The 25044-nt window shown below is 41.2% G+C and overlaps 2 protein-coding genes across 2 annotated transcripts; one reads left to right on the top strand and one right to left on the bottom strand.

The window, feature by feature from the left end:
* Positions 1 to 794: 794 nt before the first annotated feature.
* On the top strand, positions 795 to 3135 carry LOC139400711 (steroid 17-alpha-hydroxylase/17,20 lyase-like; the record flags this gene model as incomplete). Its single annotated transcript, XM_071145399.1, has 3 exons — positions 795 to 961; positions 2151 to 2254; positions 2468 to 3135. Coding segments are annotated over 3 exons (519 nt in total), but the record flags the coding sequence as incomplete, so codon positions are not given.
* A 66-nt stretch (positions 3136 to 3201) lies between these two features.
* LOC139400710 (choline transporter-like protein 4) lies at positions 3202 to 25038 on the bottom strand (the record flags this gene model as incomplete). Its single annotated transcript, XM_071145397.1, has 21 exons — positions 3202 to 3314; positions 6453 to 6537; positions 7539 to 7633; positions 8211 to 8281; positions 8442 to 8515; positions 8662 to 8765; positions 8917 to 9011; positions 9683 to 9942; positions 10105 to 10210; positions 13056 to 13148; positions 13238 to 13337; positions 13660 to 13782; positions 14180 to 14292; positions 15508 to 15591; positions 15790 to 15904; positions 16105 to 16165; positions 16432 to 16563; positions 16897 to 16996; positions 24212 to 24290; positions 24559 to 24632; positions 25004 to 25038. Coding segments are annotated over 21 exons (2112 nt in total), but the record flags the coding sequence as incomplete, so codon positions are not given.
* Positions 25039 to 25044: the final 6 nt, after the last annotated feature.

Here is a 25044-nt window from a genome sequence, read left to right as displayed (position 1 = left end):
ATTGACTACACTGCACTACACTACAGAACTCTATTGACTACACTGCACTACACTACAGAACTCTATTGACTACACTGCACTACATTACAGAACTAGATACACTACACTACATAATTATATACACTACACATCACTACACTACACTGCTCTATACCACACTATAATACAATGCATTACACTACACTACTCTAAACACTACACTATACTACACTACAATACATTACACTACACTGCTCTATACCACACTATAATACAATGCATTACACTACACTACTCTAAACACTACACTATACACTACACTATACTACACTACAATACACTACACTACCATACACTACAGAACTAGATACACTACACTACAGAAGTATATACACTACACTGCTCTATACCACACTATAATACAATGCATTACACAACACTACTCTACACACTATACTACAATAACCTACACTACTAACTACACTACGATACAATACACTGTATTCACCAGTGTCCTCAGACCTTTGATATATGCTTTACATAGTATTCTATAGAGATGGAACTAGACTGAAACCCACAGATGTGTTGTTGGCTTGCATTCCATTATAGACTGTAAGTCAAAACCTACGTTTGAGATCACTTCACATGGTGAGATGCTTCTCTCTTTCTCTCTCACTCCATCTCTTTCACTCTCTCTCCCTCCGTCTCTCTTACTCTCTCTCTCACCCTCCATCTCTCTCTCTCTCTCCCTCCGTCTCTCTTACTCTCTCTCTCCCTCCCTCCATCTCTCTCTCTCTCTCTTTCCTCCTCCCTAGGTGCAGTACAGAGTGTATGATGAGTTGTGTTCGGTGCTGGACGGGCGCTACCCTCAGTACAGTGACAGACACAGGCTGCCAGTGCTGTGTGCTGTGATCAGTGAGGTGCTCAGACTCAGACCTGTGGCTCCGCTAGCCGTGCCTCACAGAGCCATCAGAGACAGCAGGTGAATAGAAGATATACCAGGGGAGGCTGGTGGGAGGAGCTATAGGAGGACGGGCTAAAATGGAATAAATGGAACAGAGTCAAACATTTCCATTTATTTGATGTGTTTGACTCCGTTCCATCAAATCCATTCCAGCCATTACAATGAGCCTGTCCTCCTATAACCCCTCCCACCAGTCTCCTCTGAGATATACTTACTGTAGTATAGTATAGCATTACTGTATAACATTACTGTATATCTTTACTGTATATCATTACTCTATATCTTTACTGTATATCTTTACTGTATATCATTACTGTATATCTTTACTGTATATCATTACTGTATATCTTTACTGTATATCATTACTGTATAACATTACTGTATATCTTTACTGTAATATCATAACTGTATATCATTACTGTATAAGATTACTCTACAGAGCTCTCAATAAATGCACTGTGGGAACGTATTGTACAGCTATGTGTAACTGTCACCCTCCTATGGGAGCTTATGTTTGATGCTGTTACTCTGCTTTGTACAGTACATTTGTCTTGCCAACTTCCCTTCTGTGCCATTTTTCTACCTAAATGTAATACCTCATCATACAGTACTAATGCATGTTTATACACTGAGTATACAAAACATTAAGCACACCTGCTCTTTCCAAATCACAGACTGACCAGGCGAATCCAGGTGAAAGCTATGATCCCTTAATGATGTCACTTGTTAAATCCACTTCAATCAGTGTAGATGAAGGGGAGGAGACAGGTTAAATAATATTTTTTAAGCCTTGAAACAATTGGGACATGGATTGTGTATGTGTGCCATTCAGAGGGTGAATGGGCAAGACAAAAGATTTAAGTGCTTTTGAATGGGGTATGGTAGTAGGAGCCAGGCGCATCAGTTTGTGTCAAGAACTGCAACGCTGCTGGGTTTTTCACTCTCAACAATTTCCTGTGTGTATCAAGAATCGTCCACCACTCAAAGGACATCCAGCCAACTTGACACAACTGTGGGAAACATTGGAGTAAACATGGGCCAGCATCCCTGTGGAACACTTTCGACACCTTGTAGTCCATGTCCCAATGAATTGAGGCTGTTCTGAGGGAGGGGGGGAACAACTCAATATTAGGAAGGTGTTTCTAATGTTTGATATACTCAATGTATTTGCAATGTATAATTCTGTGTCTATTCCATATGTGTTCAGTATTGCAGGCTACTTCATCCCTAAGAACACTGTCATCATCCCCAATTTGTTTGGGGCGCATCATGACCCTGCAGTGTGGACGGATCCCTATGCCTTCAAACCAGGTGCTGGGCTATTGAGTGTACTGGCAATGTCCCAAATGGCATCATATTCCCTATATAGTGAACTACTATTGATCAGGGCCCATAAGGCTCAGGTTAAAAGTAGTGCACTATATAGGGAATAGGGTACCATTTGGGATGCACCCTAGCATTGCTTTCACTTGGCTCAGCAACATAGTTCCAGCAGCAGCTAACAGTAGACCCTCTCTCTTTCAGAGCGGTTCCTGGAGGGTGGGGGGGCCTCGACGCGGGCTCTCCTGCCTTTCGGCGGGGGCGCTCGGCTGTGTTTGGGGGAGGCCGTGGCCAAAATGGAATTGTTTCTGTTCACCGCCTACTTGTTGCGTGATTTCCAGTTCGTACCTGCTGAAAGCCAGACCTCTCTACCAGACCTGACAGGAGTAGCCAGTGTGGTACTTAAAGCCAAGGCCTACACAGTCATAGCACGGCCCAGACCTGGGCCTTGACCTCTCTACCAGACCTGACAGGAGTAGCCAGTGTGGTACTCAAAGCCAAGGCCTACACAGTCATAGCACTGCCCAGACCTGGGCCTTGACCTCTCTACCAGACCTGACAGGAGTAGCCAGTGTGGTACTCAAAGCCAAGGCCTACACAGTCATAGCACTGCCCAGACCTGGGCCTTGACCTCTCACAGAGTTAGTTCATGTACAGTGATCACATTACATTTCTATCAATCATTCGGCTCTAGAGGAAGTATTCTTATAAGAGAAGGCATATATTGTGTAGTATTGTGCAGTAATGGTGATGTAATTGGAATGTATAGAATAATATTTTCTACTTCGTATAAATACTTCCTCTTTTAACAACAAAGGATGCATTTCTGACTCCCTAAATAGATATACCATAGGTAGCCTGAATGAGAATGCTGATAGCTTTATTAGAAGAGGGTTGGGATAAAGGTTAGGGGTTAACTCAGGGGTTAAAGGTTACTACTACTCTGGCAGGGCTGTAACAAACTGTTTGGGTTTGCGGAGGATCCTCATCAGGTTCCTGGACATGTAATAAGGCTTCTGCATTGTTCCATCATTCCTCTCTAGATCTTCCACTGTATGAGGGAGAAACACTGGAGTCACTCTACTACTCTACTACTCTACTATACCTTACTATACTGTACCTTACCATACCGTAATATATTATACCTTACTATACTGTACCTTACAATACCTTACTATACTGTACCTTACCATACCGTAATATATTATACCTTACTATACTGTACCTTACAATACCTTAATATATTATACCTTACTATACTGTACCTTACCATACCTTAATATATTATACCTTACTATACTGTACCTTACCATACCTTACTATATTATACCTTACTATACTGTACCTTACAATACCTTAATATATTATACCTTACTATACTGTACCTTACCATACCGTAATATATTATACCTTACTATACTGTACCTTACCATACCTTAATATATTATACCTTACTATACTGTACCTTACAATACCTTAATATATTATACCTTACTATACTGTACCTTACCATACCTTAATATATTATACCTTACTATACTGTACCTTACCATACCTTAATATATTATACCTTACTATACTGTACCTTACAATACCTTAATATATTATACCTTACTATACTGTACCTTACACATACCTTAATATATTATACCTTACTATACTGTACCTTACCATACCTTAATATATTATACCTTACTATACTGTACCTTACCATACCGTAATATATTATACCTTACTATACTGTACCTTACCATACCTTAATATATTATACCTTACTATACTGTACCTTACCATACCTTAATATATTATACCTTACTATACTGTACCTTACCATACCGTAATATATTATACCTTACTATACTGTACCTTACAATACCTTACTATACTGTACCTTACCATACCGTAATATATTATACCTTACTATACTGTACCTTACAATACCTTAATATATTATACCTTACTATACTGTACCTTACCATACCGTAATATATTATACCTTACTATACTGTACCTTACCATACCTTAATATATTATACCTTACTATACTGTACCTTACCATACCTTAATATATTATACCTTACTATCCTGTACCTTACTATCCTGTACCTTACTATATTGTAACTTACTATCCTGTACCTTACTATACTGTACCTTACTATACTGTACCTTACTATACTGTACCTTACTATACTGTACCTTAATATATTATACCTTACTATACTGTACCTTACTATATTGTCACTTACTATTGTCGTGTCTTTACTATCATTAAATTGAAGACTTATTGTTTTTATTAAAGATTCTCTGTAATTAGTATTACACGATCAACTGATTAATCATGTAACTGTAATTAACTAGGAAGACGGGGCAACAAGGAAATTATTCAGATTACAAAGTTATCATTTCCTAAAATAACTTTTCAGATATTTTATATAGTCTTCTGATTCTGATTAATGAATTAATGAATTATTTATTTTACCTCACGTTAGTCTCATTCCAAACGTCGTAAATTGTTGGTTATCTGCACGAACCCAGTCTTCACTATGAGTCATTCATACATCAATTGTCTTAAATCATTTATTTATTACTAACTAAGTAATTCACAGAAGTGCATAAACAAACAAACAAAGTCAATATGGTTACAAGAAATTATAAGAGAATGTGCCCTAGTGGGCTAAACCGGCATCGCGGCTTGGTGGACAAAACGGGGAGTGGGGTCAGCTGAGAACAATTGAAATGCTTATCCTTTACACATGAACGCTCACTCATTCGGGAACAATTGCAATCAACATATATATTTACGCTCAGTGTGTCGTCTTGATCGCTGTTGAAAAGTTTGTTTCTTTTGTAGAATTGTCCGTCTCGCTCTCTCTGTCGAGGTTATAGTGGATAGTTCATGGTGACATTCATTCATGTTGTTGTAGAATGGATGTTTCGGCAGTTGTCGTTCTTCGCGTTCAATGATACCAAATTCCTAGCTGCAGACTAGTAATTAATATCAAAGACTTGTTCTTAATCTGTCGGTATCGATAGTCTAAGAGTTTAACCACGTGGTATGGTTAAAAGATTCAGCAATGGTCTGCAACCTTTGTACTCCTGTGATTGAGAGAAACATGGTCTGCCTGAGAATTTCTCAAAGTTGGGTTTTATAGGGAATTGCAGAAAAGGGGCTGTCCCAGGATGCCTGACCCTAACTGGGCTCAGGGGCGGTCCTCTGATTTAGTTCAACTCAAAAGGGAATTGGAGTTTCCTTCATTAAACAGTCCAAAATCACATTACACAATTTTACAAACAGTATCATACTCACTCATTCATGTTATACAACAATTAGATGTAAACCTCATATCTGAGGCTATTATATAAACAGCATCATGGTAATGTGGCCACACCACCTGCCATGAACTTCCCCAAGTTGTAACAAACGGACCAGTTCGTAGCTGGATTCTTCACCGATCTTTTATACCTTCTCCAGAACGTGTAATTTGTTTGGACCTCAAGTTCTGTGAGGTGGAAGAAATTCCTTTGTTCTCTGTGAAAATTCACTCTGTCTCTTATACAGTGTGACCATGAGGAGAACCTCAGGAATTTATGACCTCTCTCGGACCACAGCAGCCTAGTTGAAGGAGGAGAGGGGGATGGGGCTTGCTATACCCAAAGAGGGCAACGTCATGACACTATATTACACTTTACTATACCTTACTATACTGTATCTTACTATATTATACCTTACTATATTACACCTTAATATATTACACCTTACTATATTATACCTTACTATAATGTACCTTACTATACTGTACCTTACTATACTGTACCTTACTATATTATACCTTACTATATTATACCTTACTATATTATACCTTACTATACCTTACTATATTATACCTTACTCTACCTTACTATATTATACCTTACTCTACCTTACTCTACTGTACCTTACCATACTGTACCTTACTATATTACACCTTACTGTACCTTACTATATTATACCTTACTATACCTTATTATATTATACCTTACTATACCTTACTATATTATACCTTACTCTTCCTTACACTACTGTACCACAAGACTACCTTACCCTGTTAGAGTTATAGTGGTGTAGGTATTGGAGGGTTAGGTGGTGTTGTGGTGTTGGAGGGTTAGGTGGTGTTGTGCTGTTGGAGAGTTAGATGGTGTTGGTACTCACAGAAGCAGAGAAACAGGGTGTCAACACACATGCTGTAGACACTGAAGAAGCCCTGAGCGATGAGGTAGGCTCCGGCCATCACTGTCTGCAGAGCAACATTACGACAACATAGCTGCATGAGTTCTAACAGCACCAATCAATACACTGCTGACAATACATACAGTAAATGTAACTTTAAAAATACACGGCAGTTAGCAACACAGGCTACTGCGTTAATAGTCTCATATCCGCCTCCGCAGTGGCGCAGTGGTCTAAGGCACTGCATCGCAGTGCTAGCTGTGCTGCTAGCTGTGCCACTACAGATTCTGGGTTTGAGTCCAGGATCTGTTGCCGCTGGCCGCGACTGGGAGCCCCATGGGGTGGTCACAATTGTCCCAGTGTCGTACGGACTAGGGGAGGGTTTGGCAGGGAGGGATGTCCTTGTTCTATCGTGCACTAGTGACTTGTGTGGCGTGTTGGGCGCAATGCACGCTGACACGGTTGCCAGGTGTACTGTGTTTCCTCCGACACATTGGTGCGGCTGCCTTCTGGGTTGGATGAGCGCTGTGTCAAGAAGCAGTGCGGCTTGCTTGGGCACGGCTCTTGACCTTCGCCTCTCCTGCGTCCGTACGGGAGTTGCAGCAATGAGACAAGACTAACTACCAAATGGATACCACGAAATTGGGGAGAAAAGGGGCTAAAAAATAAATAATCATCTCATATCAAAGGAGGTTCTACTAAGTTCAACAGTGAATGAAACTAAATGAAAATCAGCCATTTTCATGATCTCATTTCTAAATCAATTTCAAACCTGCATACAACATCTAATACAGGGTTTCCCTTACTTGGTCCTCGGGACCCCAAGGAGTTCACGTTTTGGTTTTTGACCTAGCATTACACAGCTGATTCAAATGATCAACTAATCATCAAGCTTTAATCATTTGAATCAGCTGTATGGTGTTCGGGTAAAAAACAAAACTTGCACCCCTAGGGGTCCCGAGGACCGAGTGTGGGAAACGCTGGTCTAATGTGTTCATCGAAGATAGAATGTCAATGAAGAACTGTGAGTGTTGAGTGTTTGGTAACAATACTGTTGCATGGACGTACCAGGATGGGAACCCAGTAATAGTTGAGCATCTCGGCCTGGAACGTGTCGCCAGGCAGGCGGATTTGTCCAGAGAAGAAGAAGAAAGCCAACACACCTGATAAAACAGAGACAGGTCAGCCATTAGATCATTATAATAGTCCTACTTCCTTAGTGAAGGAAAACAAGATGCTGATAATAAACACAACCACTGAAGATAAAATGGCCAACACAATAGTTACAGTACTATGTCTTATACTATTTCATGTGTATGAAGATTCTTATAATATCAGAAGTCCAGACACAATATATTAAACTCAGTATTCATTAAGCCTGAAATCCAGTCTGTTTGTGTTTATTAGTTAACCTTTATTTAACTAGGCAAGTGAGTTATTTTATTTAGTTGTATCTTATTTACAATGACAGCCTACCCCAACACTGGGCCAATTATGAGGTGCCCTATGGGACTCCCAATCACAGCCAGATGTGATGGAGCCTGGATTTGAACCAGGTACTATAGTGACACCTCTTGCACTGAGATGCAGTGCCTTAGACCACTTTCAGGAGTGATAGTAACAAGTTTGGCATGACAAGGACTGGCAAGTAGAGGAATGTTGGCAGAAACAGACTGGATTTCAGGCTGCTATTCATACTTAAAGTTCAAACAAATGTGAGTTCAGGTAAACTTCTCTTACCAACTATTGCCACCACTAGTAGTTTGCCAAAGAATATGAGCATGTCTGTCACTCTGTCCAGTAGCACCACCCTGTGGCCAACGAGAGGATGACACATTAAAGAATCTTGACAACCCGGAAGCATCTTACATAGAAACCAATATCAATGTCTTTGACTATATTGGAAGTAGAGGAAAAATACAAATAAAAGAGAGAGCAGAAGATCGACCAACCAAATAAACCCAGTCTTACCGTCCGATGTGCCTCATCAACAGACTGTATGCATTTTTGGCTGACACACAGAAGCTCTCCCCGTAGATGGCGATCTATCAGTCATTCAGAATGATGCATTACTGACATTACTGACGAGGATGAACTGCATGTTCCTACACCAAGAATAAATGACCAACTGAGCTAGAAGAGGTGCATGGATGCTAATGGCTGCTAAAAGGAATGCCAGACAGTGACTGACCATGATATAAGCGTTCCTGTTGAGGATCTTCAGGAAGTATTCCAGACACCAGAAGCAGCATCTGAGACAGTTAAACAGGAACCGACCACAGGCACTCTGAGAACCTGGAGACACATCACAACATGGGATTCCCTTTAGTCAATGACTCATAAAACCACGTCTATTTGTGCATACTGTGTGTGTGTGTGTGTGTGTGTGTGTGGTGTGTGTGTGTGTGTGTGTGTGTGTGTGTGTGTGTGTGTGTGTGTGCCTTACCCCTGGTCTTATGGTTCAGGTACTCCAGCACCAACCTGACTAGCTGGAAGCAGGTGAGGAGGAGGGCTCCAAATGCCAGAGAGCCCACGTGGTACCTTCCAGGAAGGGAAGAAATAAACACATTTCATAATGAACTCCATATGAACACACGAGCAGAACCCAACGTCTGCTACTGAAATACAGCACATTAGACGCAGTCTAAAAAGATATGACATCAAATATCTCTTCACACTGACCCATCATTATGCTTAGCTTATCTACCACAACTAGTGCCCTCATATTCAAGATACAGGTAGGTAAGCTTTGTGGTATTTTGGGATTTTATTAGGATCTCCATTAGCTGTTGCAAAAGCAGCAGCTACTCTCCCTGGGATCCACACAACACATGACATAATACAGAATGACGTAATACAGAACATCAACAGAGAAGAACAGCTCAAAGGCAGAACTACATACATTTAAAAAAAGGCACATGTAGCCTACATATCAGTAGATACACACAAACTATCTAGGTCAAATAGGGGAGAGGCGTTTTTTGGAACCAAGTTTGCTGTTTATTTGAGCAATATGAGATGGAAGGAAGTTCCATGCAATAAGGGCTCTATATAATACTGTACGCTTTCTTGAATTTGTTCTGGATTTTGGGACTGTGAAAAGACCCCTGGTAGCATGTCCGATGGGATAAGTGTGTGTGTCAGAGCTGTCTGGCTTAAGGCACAATCCTATGTCCCCCCCCCACAGAAACCCTTAGTCCCTCATGTCTTACTGTAGAGTGCGTATGAAGCACTGGGACAGGGCGAAGGGTGAGATTTCTGCAGGCTTGCTGAAGGCCCAGTAGTATGAAGCAAAGGTCCCAGCCAGGGTACATTGGCCCAGGGCGATGACAAAGTTCACACACCACAGGAAGGCAAAGATGTTGAAGACCTGCAGGTAAACCAGGTTCTGCTGGAACAGGCCTGTGTCATCGTACCTGAAGAAGATGCAGCGCACCGACGGGCAGTATGGGTAGGCCGAGGAGTTGAACGTCTGGGTAGGGAGAGGAGAGGACAGGGGAGGAGGAGAGAAATATGAGACAAGTGGGAGGCAGTGTTTCCCCTAGTTTACCTCATTTCAAGGTGGGTTGCAAACATGGGGTTCTGACATCAGAATCATTTGTCAATTGAAACCAATAGAAGCGAAGCCATCTACCTGTGGCTTGCAGGTCTCAGAGCCGTTGATGAGACTACACTTATCTACAGAGGGGTCGCTAAGAGACACCACTCTGTAGAGAGGGGCCCCTGATGTGACCAAGTATCTGTGGGGAGCCTCGAGTCAAGGACCCAACCAAACTAAAGGCAAAAACCAGTGGTTGGAAACAAAATGATTTTCCAATAATTTCGTTCTGAACAGAACCATCATTTTTTTTGGTTCCGTTCCACTGTTCCGACCAGGAAACAAAAGTTATGAATCGGTTCGAAGTCATTGTTTATATTGTTCCTTTCTCTTCCTTTTTAAACCTCTGAAATGTTTTTTTTTACCTTTAGCTCGACTTTACCAATCAGTGTGGATAGAGCAGCTTGCTATGGAGTGGGCAAACTATGCAGTAGACTATACTTCAAAGGGGGAGGGGCTACAGTAGACTATACTTCGAAGGGGGAGGGGCTACAGTAGACTATACTTTGAAGGGGGAGGGGCTACAGTAGACTATACTTCGAAGGGGGAGGGGTTACAGTAGACTCTACTTTGAAGGGAGAGGGGCTACAGTAGACTATACTTTGAAGGGGGAGTGGCTACAGTAGACTATACTTCGAAGGGGGGGCTACAGTAGACTATACCCCAAAGGGGGAGGGGCTACAGCAGACTATACTTTGGGGGGGAGGGGCTACAGTAGACTATACTCCGGTTGGGGAGGGGTTACAGTAGACTATACTTCAGGGGGGGGGGGGGGGGGGGGGGGGGGGGGGGGGTTACAGTAGACTATACTCCGGATGGGGAGGGGTTACAGTAGACTATACTCCATTAGACTATACTTCGGGGGGGAGGGGCTACAGTAGACTATGCTCTGGATGGGGAGGGGTTACAGTAGACTATATCTTGGAGGGGGAGGGGCTACAGTAGACTATACTCCGGATGTGGGGGGGGGGGTTACAGTAGACTATATTTTGGAGGGGGAGGGGCTACAGTAGACTATACTCCGGATGGGGAGGGGTTACAGTAGACTATACTCTAGATGGGGAGGGGTTACAGTAGACTATACTCCATTAGACTATACTTCGGGGGGGAGGGGCTACAGTAGACTATGCTCTGGATGGGGAGGGGTTACAGTAGACTATATCTTGGAGGGGGAGGGGCTACAGTAGACTATACTCCGGATGTGGGGGGGGGGGGGTTACAGTAGACTATATTTTGGAGGGGGAGGGGCTACAGTAGACTATACTCCGGATGGGGAGGGGTTACAGTAGACTATACTCTAGATGGGGAGGGGTTACAGTAGACTATACTCCGGATGTGGGGGGGGGGGGGGGGTTACAGTAGACTATATTTTGGAGGGGGAGGGGCTACAGTAGACTATACTCCGGATGGGGAGGGGTTACAGTAGACTATACTCTAGATGGGGAGGGGTTACAGTAGACTATACTCCATTAGACTATACTTCGGGGGGGAGGGGCTACAGTAGACTATGCTCTGGATGGGGAGGGGTTACAGTAGACTATATCTTGGAGGGGGAGGGGCTACAGTAGACTATACTCCGGATGTGGGGGGGGGGGGGTTACAGTAGACTATATTTTGGAGGGGGAGGGGCTACAGTAGACTATACTCCGGATGGGGAGGGGTTACAGTAGACTATACTCTAGATGGGGAGGGGTTACAGTAGACTATACTCCATTAGACTATACTTCGGGGGGGAGGGGCTACAGTAGACTATGCTCTGGATGGGGAGGGGTTACAGTAGACTATATCTTGGAGGGGGAGGGGCTACAGTAGACTATACTCCGGATGTGGGGGGGGGGGGTTACAGTAGACTATACTCCGGATGGGGAGGGGTTACAGTAGACAATACTCCATTAGACTATACTTCGGGGGGGAGGGGCTACAGTAGACTATGCTCTGGATGGGGAGGGGTTACAGTAGACTATATCTTGGAGGGGGAGGGGCTACAGTAGACTATACTCCGGATGTGGGGGGGGGGGTTACAGTAGACTATATTTTGGAGGGGGAGGGGCTACAGTAGACTATACTCCGGATGGGGAGGGGTTACAGTAGACTATACTCTAGATGGGGAGGGGTTACAGTAGACTATACTCCATTAGACTATACTTCGGGGGGGAGGGGCTACAGTAGACTATGCTCTGGATGGGGAGGGGTTACAGTAGACTATATCTTGGAGGGGGAGGGGCTACAGTAGACTATACTCCGGATGTGGGGGGGGGGTTACAGTAGACTATATTTTGGAGGGGGAGGGGCTACAGTAGACTATACTCCGGATGGGGAGGGGTTACAGTAGACTATACTCTAGATGGGGAGGGGTTACAGTAGACTATACTCCGGATGTGGGGGGGGGGGGGGGGGTTACAGTAGACTATATTTTGGAGGGGGAGGGGCTACAGTAGACTATACTCCGGATGGGGAGGGGTTACAGTAGACTATACTCTAGATGGGGCGGGGTTACAGTAGACTATACTCCATTAGACTATACTTCGGGGGGGAGGGGCTACAGTAGACTATGCTCTGGATGGGGAGGGGTTACAGTAGACTATATCTTGGAGGGGGAGGGGCTACAGTAGACTATACTCCGGATGTGGGGGGGGGGGTTACAGTAGACTATATTTTGGAGGGGGAGGGGCTACAGTAGACTATACTCCGGATGGGGAGGGGTTACATTAGACTATACTTCGGAGGGGGAGGGGTTACAGTAGACTATACTCCGGATGGGGGGGGTTACAGTAGAATAACGGTTCTGTTCCAGAACAGTATAGATCACTTTCGTTCCCGATTCTCTCTCTGTTCCTCTAAAAATTTTGTTCTTTTCTCGTTTTCTGTTCTGTTCCAACCACTGGCTAAAACACACATGACAAAATAAGCAGTGAAAATAACCAGTTAGCTTATGCATTAGAAAGCATTGGAAATGGAAACCCCATGTATGATGGGTCAAAGGATACAGGGAGGTCATTCCCCAGTAGGCCACACACACCACCAGCAGAACAAAGGTAAACAGAGGGTAGAGCAGGGTGGACATCAGGTAACCCACCACCCTGCCGACAGAACACACACATTACACATCCTTTCATACAGGATAAAACACTAATAAATACAATGAATCAAATCTGAGGCCATGTCTGACCTGCTGGACTCCTCCATGAGAGCAACAGCAACAGAGAGTCTCCTCCTGAGACAACTAAGCACCAGAATCAAAATGGACTCCCACACGCACAGGATGATCACTGAGGAAAGAAAGAAATAGTGTTTTTTATTGAGCTGGCCAGGTTTCCCTTGTAAAAGAGGTCCTCTGACCTCAATGGGACTTCCTGGATAAAAAATGTTAAATTAAATAGAAATATATGCCAATCTTTGGACACAGGAGGCTGGTGGCACCTTAATTTGGGAGGATGGGCTTGTGGTAATGGATGGAGCGGAATGAGTGGAATGGTATCAAATACATCAAACACATGGTTTCGCTTCGTTCCAGATACTATTATGAGTTGTCCTCCCCTCAGCAGCCTCCACTGATATAACCCATAGACAGTACATAATGATCAAACTCACAGAAAGCAAGCCAGGTCTCTTTGACTTGAAGGTAGACTGAGATATTTGTATTGAAGCTTAGATCACCGAACTTCAGTTTAGAAGTGCTGAAATGGTAGTATTCTGAGTAGCAGTGCCATATTCCTGGGGAGGAGAAGAACCCATTATGCAAATTCTGTCATAATTCTAGATTTAACAGAAAACCAGATAAGGCTAGCATGTGAGTATAAAATAGTGATTGCTAGATACAAAAGATTGGAAAGTCAAAATAGTAAGAAAAGCATGTTGACCCTTGTCTTTCTTGTCTGCAAGCAGACAGACAGACAGACAGACAGGCAGACAGACAGACAGACAGACAGACAGGCAGACAGACAGACAGACAGACAGACAGACAGACAGACAGACAGACAGACAGACAGACAGACAGACAGACAGACAAACAGACAGACAGACAGACAGACACCACCACCACTTTATCCCTACATATGATCCACATAATCTAGTCCAGGCCAGGCTGCAGGGCTATATGAGCCAGACTTACCGTAGCCTCCCACCACCAGAAGTCCCACCATGAGAATCCAGACCAGGACAATGGCCAGGTACCTCAGCAGCAACAGGAACACCACACTGACTAGCAGAGCCAGCGTCAGACCACTGCAAACACAGCACGCAGCAAACTGTTGGAGAGCAGCTGAGGCATGGTATGGGCATGCTAAACACTCTGACTGACTGGCATTAGTGTTGGTTGGTTGACAAGCAACTGTCCAGAGCAACCACCAGACCACTGCAAACAACTAGACATCCAATGTCTGTACTGACATACCACTTCTAATACATGGTCAACACATTGCTTCATACTAAGTGGTAGGATAGTGTGGATATTGGAACAGAGACAGCTCAGGCATGGTATAGACATACAGTGTAAAACACCAGTGGACTAGTTGGTGCTGGTAGACTGACAAGATTTACTGTTGGTTGGTTTACTAGCGTTAGTACCGGTTGGCTGTTGACGGTTGGCGCGGCTGGTAGCCTAGCGGTTAAGAGCCGACTAGGGGAAAATCTGCCGCTGTTCCCTTGAGCATGACACGTAACCCTAATTGCTCCTGTAAGTCACTCTGTTTTTTTAAATCAGATTTTACTGCTTGCTTGAGTTCCTTGATGTGGAATGGAGTTCCATGTAAACATGGCTCTATGTAGTACTATGGCTCTATGTAGTACCATGGCTCTATGTAGTACTATGGCTCTATGTAGTACTATGGCTCTATGTAGTACCATGGCTCTATGTAGTACTATGGCTCTATGTAGTACCATGGCTCTATGTAGTACCATGGCTCTATGTAGTACTATGGCTCTATGTAGTACTATGGCTCTATGTAGTACTATGGCTCTATGCAGTACTATGGCTCTATGTAGTATCATGGCTCTATGTAGTACCATGGCTCTATGTAGTACTATGGCTCTATGTAGTACCATGGCTCTATGTAGTACTATGGCTCTATGTAGTACTATGGCTCTATGTAGTACTATGGCTCTATGTAGTACTATGGCTCTATGTAGTATCATGGCTCTATGTAGTACTATGGCTCTATGTAGTACCATGGCTCTATGTAGTATCATGGCTCTATGTAGTACTATGGCTCTATGTAGTACCATGGCTCTATGTAGTACTATGGCTCTATGTAGTACTATGGCTCTATGTAGTACCATGGCTCTATGTAGTACCATGGCTCTATGTAGTACCATGGCTCTATGTAGTACTATGGCTCTATGTAGTACTATGGCTCTATGTAGTACTATGGCTCTATGTAGTACCATGGCTCTATGTAGTACTATGTACCCACTGTGAGATAGTTGGAAGCTCAGACTTACAGTAAGATCCAGTACCAGGAGGAGGCAAAGTCCTCAAAGACCCTCACTCCTACGGCCTTTCTGTTGAAGCCTGATATCAGTGAGCTGGAATAATGGAAAGATATAGTAGGTTAGAGGACAGTGATGATCTGTTTAGCTACACATATTCTGTGTCCCAAATGGCACCTTATTCCCTATGGGTCCTGGTCAAAAATAGTGCACTACAAAAGGAAAAGAGTGCCATTTGGGACACAAGCATATAGTATCTACAGGAGAATATTAGTTCATTGGATGAATGATAACCCCATGGCGCTTCTGATGCTGTTGACTGTCTCGTTGACGGAGGCCATTCCGGGCAGAGTGAAGTTGGAAGGAGCACTTTTGAGAGCATGTAGACTGGGCAAACACCTCCCCAGAGCTGTAGTGATTCAAACGACAACATACGGACGAGTAGAGTGAGGAAAAGGTTCAGAGTGGATTCACCTCAGTTTCCTGCTGTTTCACTTCATCCTCTGTACCATGATTATGTAGACATCCTTTTTTATTTTATTATGTAATGTACACATTAACAGTCCTGTCAGTAGATGTGAGGATGGATGCCATGTTAAACTACTTCACCTGATTTACTTGGAACAAGGAAGGACGGACAAAGTTCTGCATCAAGGATCTCTTGGACAGTCTGAAAGAGAGAGTACAGGACCAAACATGACTAGAAGGATGGCCAATATACAGAAGCACTGTATTAACAGACGCAATCATGTAGAAACTACATCTGTTTCTAATCAATGCCTCAAATTAAAATGTTTTCCAATCAACCAAACCCTTTTACACAGACATAAGCTACATAATGTAGCTATGCTTGACAGATTGCTTGGGACTAATGGTCCCACACACCCAGTTCCAGTCTCTATAAGCACATTGATAACAGTGTAAAATGCCCTGTACCCAGGTGGTGGTAGTCAGGTTGAGGCTGTGGTCACAGTACTGCTGATGGAAGAAGTCTTTGGGATTGGCGTCGGGGTCATAGGCAGCAGCAGACAGCATCCAGAAGTGAGACGGACACTTAGGGACACACACCTGCAGAGGAAGGGACAGAGAGATGGGAGGGACCAGACATTAGTGTACGGCAAACCTTGATTTCCCGCAGTCTCACATTTGACGTATCACAGGTAACGAAAGTGTGAGTGAAACCATCAAGAGAGAGAGTGAGTCAAATCTCAAATGAAACCCTATTCCCCAAATGATGTGGCCCCATACTGTTGACTATTACATGAAGTGGTATGTGTCCTAAGCTACATGTTGTACCCTATGCAGTATGTCCTATCTGTTACGTCATATGTCCTATGTGACTCTGGTCAAACGGACGGGGACAGGTAGGATGTGATCGTACAGATACAGTTTGAGTCTGACCTGTGTGGTGGGACACTGTGTGCCTCCGAGCGCTGCTGCCATCACCTTGGTGGTCGTGGCACACTTCAGTATGTCCACATAGATCATCCTGGGCTGGTCTCTGGCAAGACAGAGTTAAAAACAAAGACTGAGTTGTCTCAACTTGATCTCTTTCAGACACTCAGTGAGTTAGCATAATGCACATCCAGGCCCCTGTTCCAGCATCCTGACAGACACCCTATATCCCTTTAGAGTGCACCACCTTATAGGTCTGTTTAGGACTCAGCCATGATTTCTGATGCTTGGCCTGTAGCTAGGTACTAATACAGTAACATAGGACCAATAACTAGGTAGACATACAGTAACATAGGACCTATAACTAGGTAGACATACAGTAACATAGGACCTATAACTAGGTAGACATATAGTAACATAGGAACTATAACTAGGTAGACATACAGTAACATAGGACCTATAACTAGGTAGACATACAGTAACATAGGACCTATAACTAGGTAGACATAACATAGGACCTATAACTAGGTAGACATACAGTAACATAGGACCTATAACTAGGTAGACATACAGTACCATAGGACCTATAACTAGGTAGACATACAGTAACATAGGACCTATAACTAGGTAGACATATAGTAACATAGGAACTATAACTAGGTAGACATACAGTAACATAGGACCTATAACTAGGTAGACATAACATAGGACCTATAACTAGGTAGACATACAGTAACATAGGACCTATAACTAGGTAGACATACAGTAACTAGGTAGACATACAGTAACATAGGACCTATAACTAGGTAGACATACAGTAACATAGGACCTATAACTAGGTAGACATACAGTAACATAGGACCTATAACTAGGTAGACATATAGTAACATAGGACCTATAACTAGGTAGACATACAGTAACATAGGACCTATAACTAGGTAGACATACAGTAACATAGGACCTATAACTAGGTAGACATACAGTAACATAGGACCTATAACTAGGTAGACATAACATAGGACCTATAACTAGGTAGACATACAGTAACATAGGACCTATAACTAGGTAGACATACAGTAGCATAGGACCTATAACTAGGTAGACATAACATAGGAACTATAACTAGGTAGACATACAGTAACATAGGACCTATAACTAGGTAGACATACAGTAACATAGGACCTATAACTAGGTAGACATACAGTAATATAGGACCTATAACTAGGTAGACATACAGTAACATAGGACCTATAACTAGGTAGACATAACATAGGACCTATAACTAGGTAGACATACAGTAACATAGGACCTATAACTAGGTAGACATACAGTAACATAGGACCTATAACTAGGTAGACATAACATAGGACCTATAACTAGGTAGACATACAGTAACATAGAACCTATAACTAGGTAGACATACAGTAACATAGGACCTATAACTAGGTAGACATATAGTAACATAGGAACAATAACTAGGTAGACATAACATAGGACCTATAACTAGGTAGACATATAGTAACATAGGAACAATAACTAGGTAGACATAACATAGGACCTATAACTAGGTAGACATACAGTAACATAGGACCTATAACTGGGTAGACATAACATAGGACCTATAACTAGGTAGACATACAGTAACATAGGACCTATAACTAGATAGACATAACATAGGACCCATAACTAGGTAGACATACAGTAACATAGGACCTATAACTAGGTAGACATACAGTAACATAGGACCTATAACTAGGTAGACATAACATAGGACCTATAACTAGGTAGACATATAGTAACATAGGACCTATAACTAGGTAGACATAACATAGGACCTATAACTAGGTAGACATATAGTAACATAGGAACTATAACTAGGTAGACATACAGTAATATAGGACCTATAACTAGGTAGACATAACATAGGACCTATAACTAGGTAGACATACAGTAATATAGGACCTATAACTAGGTAGACATACAGTAACATAGGACCTATAACTAGGTAGACATACAGTAACATAGGACCTATAACTAGGTAGACATAACATAGGACCTATAACTAGGTAGACATATAGTAACATAGGACCTATAACTAGGTAGACATACAGTAACATAGGACCTATAACTAGGTAGACATACAGTAACATAGGACCTATAACTAGGTAGACATACAGTAACATAGGACCTATAACTAGGTAGACATAACATAGGACCTATAACTAGGTAGACATACAGTAACATAGGACCTATAACTAGGTAGACATACAGTAACATAGGACCTATAACTAGGTAGACATAACATAGGAACTATAACTAGGTAGACATACAGTAACATAGGACCTATAACTAGGTAGACATACAGTAACATAGGACCTATAACTAGGTAGACATACAGTAATATAGGACCTATAACTAGGTAGACATACAGTAACATAGGACCTATAACTAGGTAGACATAACATAGGACCTATAACTAGGTAGACATACAGTAATATAGGACCTATAACTAGGTAGACATAACATAGGACCTATAACTAGGTAGACATACAGTAATATAGGACCTATAACTAGGTAGACATACAGTAACATAGGACCTATAACTAGGTAGACATATAGTAACATAGGAACAATAACTAGGTAGACATAACATAGGACCTATAACTAGGTAGACATACAGTAACATAGGACCTATAACTAGGTAGACATACAGTAACATAGGACCTATAACTAGGTAGACATAACATAGGACCTATAACTAGGTAGACATACAGTAACATAGAACCTATAACTAGGTAGACATACAGTAACATAGGACCTATAACTAGGTAGACATATAGTAACATAGGAACAATAACTAGGTAGACATAACATAGGACCTATAACTAGGTAGACATATAGTAACATAGGAACAATAACTAGGTAGACATAACATAGGACCTATAACTAGGTAGACATACAGTAACATAGGACCTATAACTGGGTAGACATAACATAGGACCTATAACTAGGTAGACATACAGTAACATAGGACCTATAACTAGATAGACATAACATAGGACCCATAACTAGGTAGACATACAGTAACATAGGACCTATAACTAGGTAGACATACAGTAACATAGGACCTATAACTAGGTAGACATAACATAGGACCTATAACTAGGTAGACATATAGTAACATAGGACCTATAACTAGGTAGACATAACATAGGACCTATAACTAGGTAGACATATAGTAACATAGGAACTATAACTAGGTAGACATACAGTAATATAGGACCTATAACTAGGTAGACATAACATAGGACCTATAACTAGGTAGACATACAGTAACATAGGACCTATAACTAGGTAGACATAACATAGGACCTATAACTAGGTAGACATATAGTAACATAGGACCTATAACTAGGTAGACATAACATAGGACCTATAACTAGGTAGACATATAGTAACATAGGAACTATAACTAGGTAGACATACAGTAATATAGTATAACTAGGTAGACATACAGTAACATAGAATAACTATAACTAGGTAGACATACAGTAACATAGGACCTATAACTAGGTAGACATACAGTAACATAGGACCTATAACTAGGTAGACATAACATAGGACCTAACTAGGTAGACATACAGTAACATAGGACCTATAACTAGGTAGACATACAGTACCATAGGACCTATAACTAGGTAGACATACAGTAACATAGGACATACAGTAACATAGGACTAGGTAGACATATAGTAACATAGGAACTATAACTAGGTAGACATACAGTAACATAGGACCTATAACTAGGTAGACATAACATAGGACCTATAACTAGGTAGACATACAGTAACATAGGACCTATAACTAGGTAGACATACAGTACCATAGGACCTATGACTAGGTAGACATACAGTAACATAGGACCTATAACTAGGTAGACATATAGTAACATAGGACCTATAACTAGGTAGACATACAGTAACATAGGACCTATAACTAGGTAGACATACAGTAACATAGGACCTATAACTAGGTAGACATACAGTAACATAGGACCTATAACTAGGTAGACATAACATAGGACCTATAACTAGGTAGACATACAGTAACATAGGACCTATAACTAGGTAGACATACAGTAGCATAGGACCTATAACTAGGTAGACATAACATAGGAACTATAACTAGGTAGACATACAGTAACATAGGACCTATAACTAGGTAGACATACAGTAACATAGGACCTATAACTAGGTAGACATACAGTAACATAGGACATACAGTAGGTAACATAGGACCTATAACTAGGTAGACATACATAGGACCTATAACTAGGTAGACATACAGTAACATAGACATAACATAGGACCTATAACTAGGTAGACATACTATAACTAGGTAGACATACAGTAACATAGGACCTATAACTAGGTAGACATAACATAGGACCTATAACTAGGTAGACATACAGTAACATAGGACCTATAACTAGGTACATACTATAGGACCTATAACTAGGTAGACATACAGTACATAGGACCTATAACTAGGTAGACATACAGTAACATAGTAGGTAGACATACAGTATAACTAGGTAGACATACAGTAACATAGGACCTATAACTAGGTAGACATAGGTAGGTACATACAGGTAAACCTATAACTAGGTAGACATACAGTAACATAGGACCTATAACTAGGTAGACATATAGTAACATAGGAACAATAACTAGGTAGACATAACATAGGACCTATAACTAGGTAGACATATAGTAACATAGGAACAATAACTAGGTAGACATAACATAGGACCTATAACTAGGTAGACATACAGTAACATAGGACCTATAACTGGGTAGACATAACATAGGACCTATAACTAGGTAGACATACAGTAACATAGGACCTATAACTAGATAGACATAACATAGGACCCATAACTAGGTAGACATACAGTAACATAGGACCTATAACTAGGTAGACATACAGTAACATAGGACCTATAACTAGGTAGACATAACATAGGACCTATAACTAGGTAGACATATAGTAACATAGGACCTATAACTAGGTAGACATAACATAGGACCTATAACTAGGTAGACATATAGTAACATAGGAACTATAACTAGGTAGACATACAGTAATATAGGACCTATAACTAGGTAGACATAACATAGGACCTATAACTAGGTAGACATACAGTAATATAGGACCTATAACTAGGTAGACATACAGTAACATAGGACCTATAACTAGGTAGACATACAGTAACATAGGACCTATAACTAGGTAGACATAACATAGGACCTATAACTAGGTAGACATATAGTAACATAGGACCTATAACTAGGTAGACATACAGTAACATAGGACCTATAACTAGGTAGACATACAGTAACATAGGACCTATAACTAGGTAGACATACAGTAACATAGGACCTATAACTAGGTAGACATAACATAGGACCTATAACTAGGTAGACATACAGTAACATAGGACCTATAACTAGGTAGACATACAGTAACATAGGACCTATAACTAGGTAGACATAACATAGGAACTATAACTAGGTAGACATACAGTAACATAGGACCTATAACTAGGTAGACATACAGTAACATAGGACCTATAACTAGGTAGACATACAGTAATATAGGACCTATAACTAGGTAGACATACAGTAACATAGGACCTATAACTAGGTAGACATAACATAGGACCTATAACTAGGTAGACATACAGTAATATAGGACCTATAACTAGGTAGACATAACATAGGACCTATAACTAGGTAGACATACAGTAATATAGGACCTATAACTAGGTAGACATACAGTAACATAGGACCTATAACTAGGTAGACATATAGTAACATAGGAACAATAACTAGGTAGACATAACATAGGACCTATAACTAGGTAGACATACAGTAACATAGGACCTATAACTAGGTAGACATACAGTAACATAGGACCTATAACTAGGTAGACATAACATAGGACCTATAACTAGGTAGACATACAGTAACATAGAACCTATAACTAGGTAGACATACAGTAACATAGGACCTATAACTAGGTAGACATATAGTAACATAGGAACAATAACTAGGTAGACATAACATAGGACCTATAACTAGGTAGACATATAGTAACATAGGAACAATAACTAGGTAGACATAACATAGGACCTATAACTAGGTAGACATACAGTAACATAGGACCTATAACTGGGTAGACATAACATAGGACCTATAACTAGGTAGACATACAGTAACATAGGACCTATAACTAGATAGACATAACATAGGACCCATAACTAGGTAGACATACAGTAACATAGGACCTATAACTAGGTAGACATACAGTAACATAGGACCTATAACTAGGTAGACATAACATAGGACCTATAACTAGGTAGACATATAGTAACATAGGACCTATAACTAGGTAGACATAACATAGGACCTATAACTAGGTAGACATATAGTAACATAGGAACTATAACTAGGTAGACATACAGTAATATAGGACCTATAACTAGGTAGACATAACATAGGACCTATAACTAGGTAGACATACAGTAATATAGGACCTATAACTAGGTAGACATACAGTAACATAGGACCTATAACTAGGTAGACATACAGTAACATAGGACCTATAACTAGGTAGACATACAGTAACATAGGACCTATAACTAGGTAGACATACAGTAACATAGGACCTATAACTAGGTAGACATAACATAGGACCTATAACTAGGTAGACATACAGTAACATAGGACCTATAACTAGGTAGACATAACATAGGACCTATAACTAGGTAGACATACAGTAACATAGGACCTATAACTAGGTAGACATACAGTAACATAGGACCTATAACTAGGTAGACATAACATAGGACCTATAACTAGGTAGACATACAGTAACATAGGGCCTATAACTAGGTAGACATACAGTAACATAGGACCTATAACTAGATAGACATAACATAGGACCTATAACTAGGTAGACATACAGTAACATAGGACCTATAACTAGGTAGACATACAGTAACATAGGACCTATAACTAGGTAGACAAACAGTAACATAGGACCTATAACTAGGTAGACATACAGTAACATAGGACCTATAACTAGGTAGACATACAGTAACATAGGACCTATAGCTAGATAGACATAACATACTGTGACATCCCATTATCCTTCACTCAACATTCTCAGTCTTCTTAAGCTACACAAAGCTAGGCCAAGGAGGATGAGCCACTATCTTGCACTTTTTGTGACTTTTTGTTTTTTATAGGCTACTCACCTATTCATTCCCACTCCACAGAACATTCCGGTGGAGTTCCTGGGGAAGAGAACATGGCGAGGGTCTCCAAACAACCAGGCTGATGGAGGGAGAGAGAAAGAACCAGAGGAAATCATATCACACACTTCCATGACAGGGGTTTAATTTCAGAGTGGTTCGGTCGATGTAGCTAGGCCTACTGTGCTGTACACTAAAAGATGGCCGAACAGTATACAGGGGAATCATCTCTCTCATTGTCATGTTGACATTGACAATCAGATACTGACTTTTTAGATGAGCAAGGGAAAAAACAGATATCATATGATGACAGTCATGCCATCTTCAAACGATGATGAAGACTTCCCTACCCAGAACTCCCATGACCATGTAACCAGCTATGACAGCCAAGAACAGTATGCAGCAGATCAGATCTGTGCAGCTCCTGAAATGACACAAAGAAATGAAATCAGCTGATTCATATGCTTGAACAAGGTGGACTTAATCCACATGACAGCTAGCTAGCATGTCCGCTTTCAAAAGAGTTGTACACAAATCTAAGATGTAATGTGAGCATGATTTTGTATGTGTGCTTCTGCATATGCTGTGATTTTAGCAGTGCATTTAAAAAGATCTATGCTAGAAAAAAATACAAATTGTATGTATATGTCCCAACTTTCAACCTATACAGACCCTGGATAAAGGTACTGCCCTAGTGTAGGGAATAGGTTGCTATTTGGGACGCACACCATAAATAGTCCAAATGGAAATCGAGATTGAATGAAGGAAAACAACCATTGATGAGTCTGCACAAACCTCTTTCGTACTGGTCCACTGAAGAATGGATCATAGGGAGC

The sequence above is a fragment of the Oncorhynchus clarkii genome, unplaced genomic scaffold (genome assembly GCF_045791955.1).
Source record: "Oncorhynchus clarkii lewisi isolate Uvic-CL-2024 unplaced genomic scaffold, UVic_Ocla_1.0 unplaced_contig_13510_pilon_pilon, whole genome shotgun sequence".
NCBI lineage: Eukaryota > Metazoa > Chordata > Actinopteri > Salmoniformes > Salmonidae > Oncorhynchus > Oncorhynchus clarkii.
The sequence above is the reverse complement of the archived record's forward strand: the minus strand, read 5'-3'. Positions and strand labels throughout refer to the sequence as shown.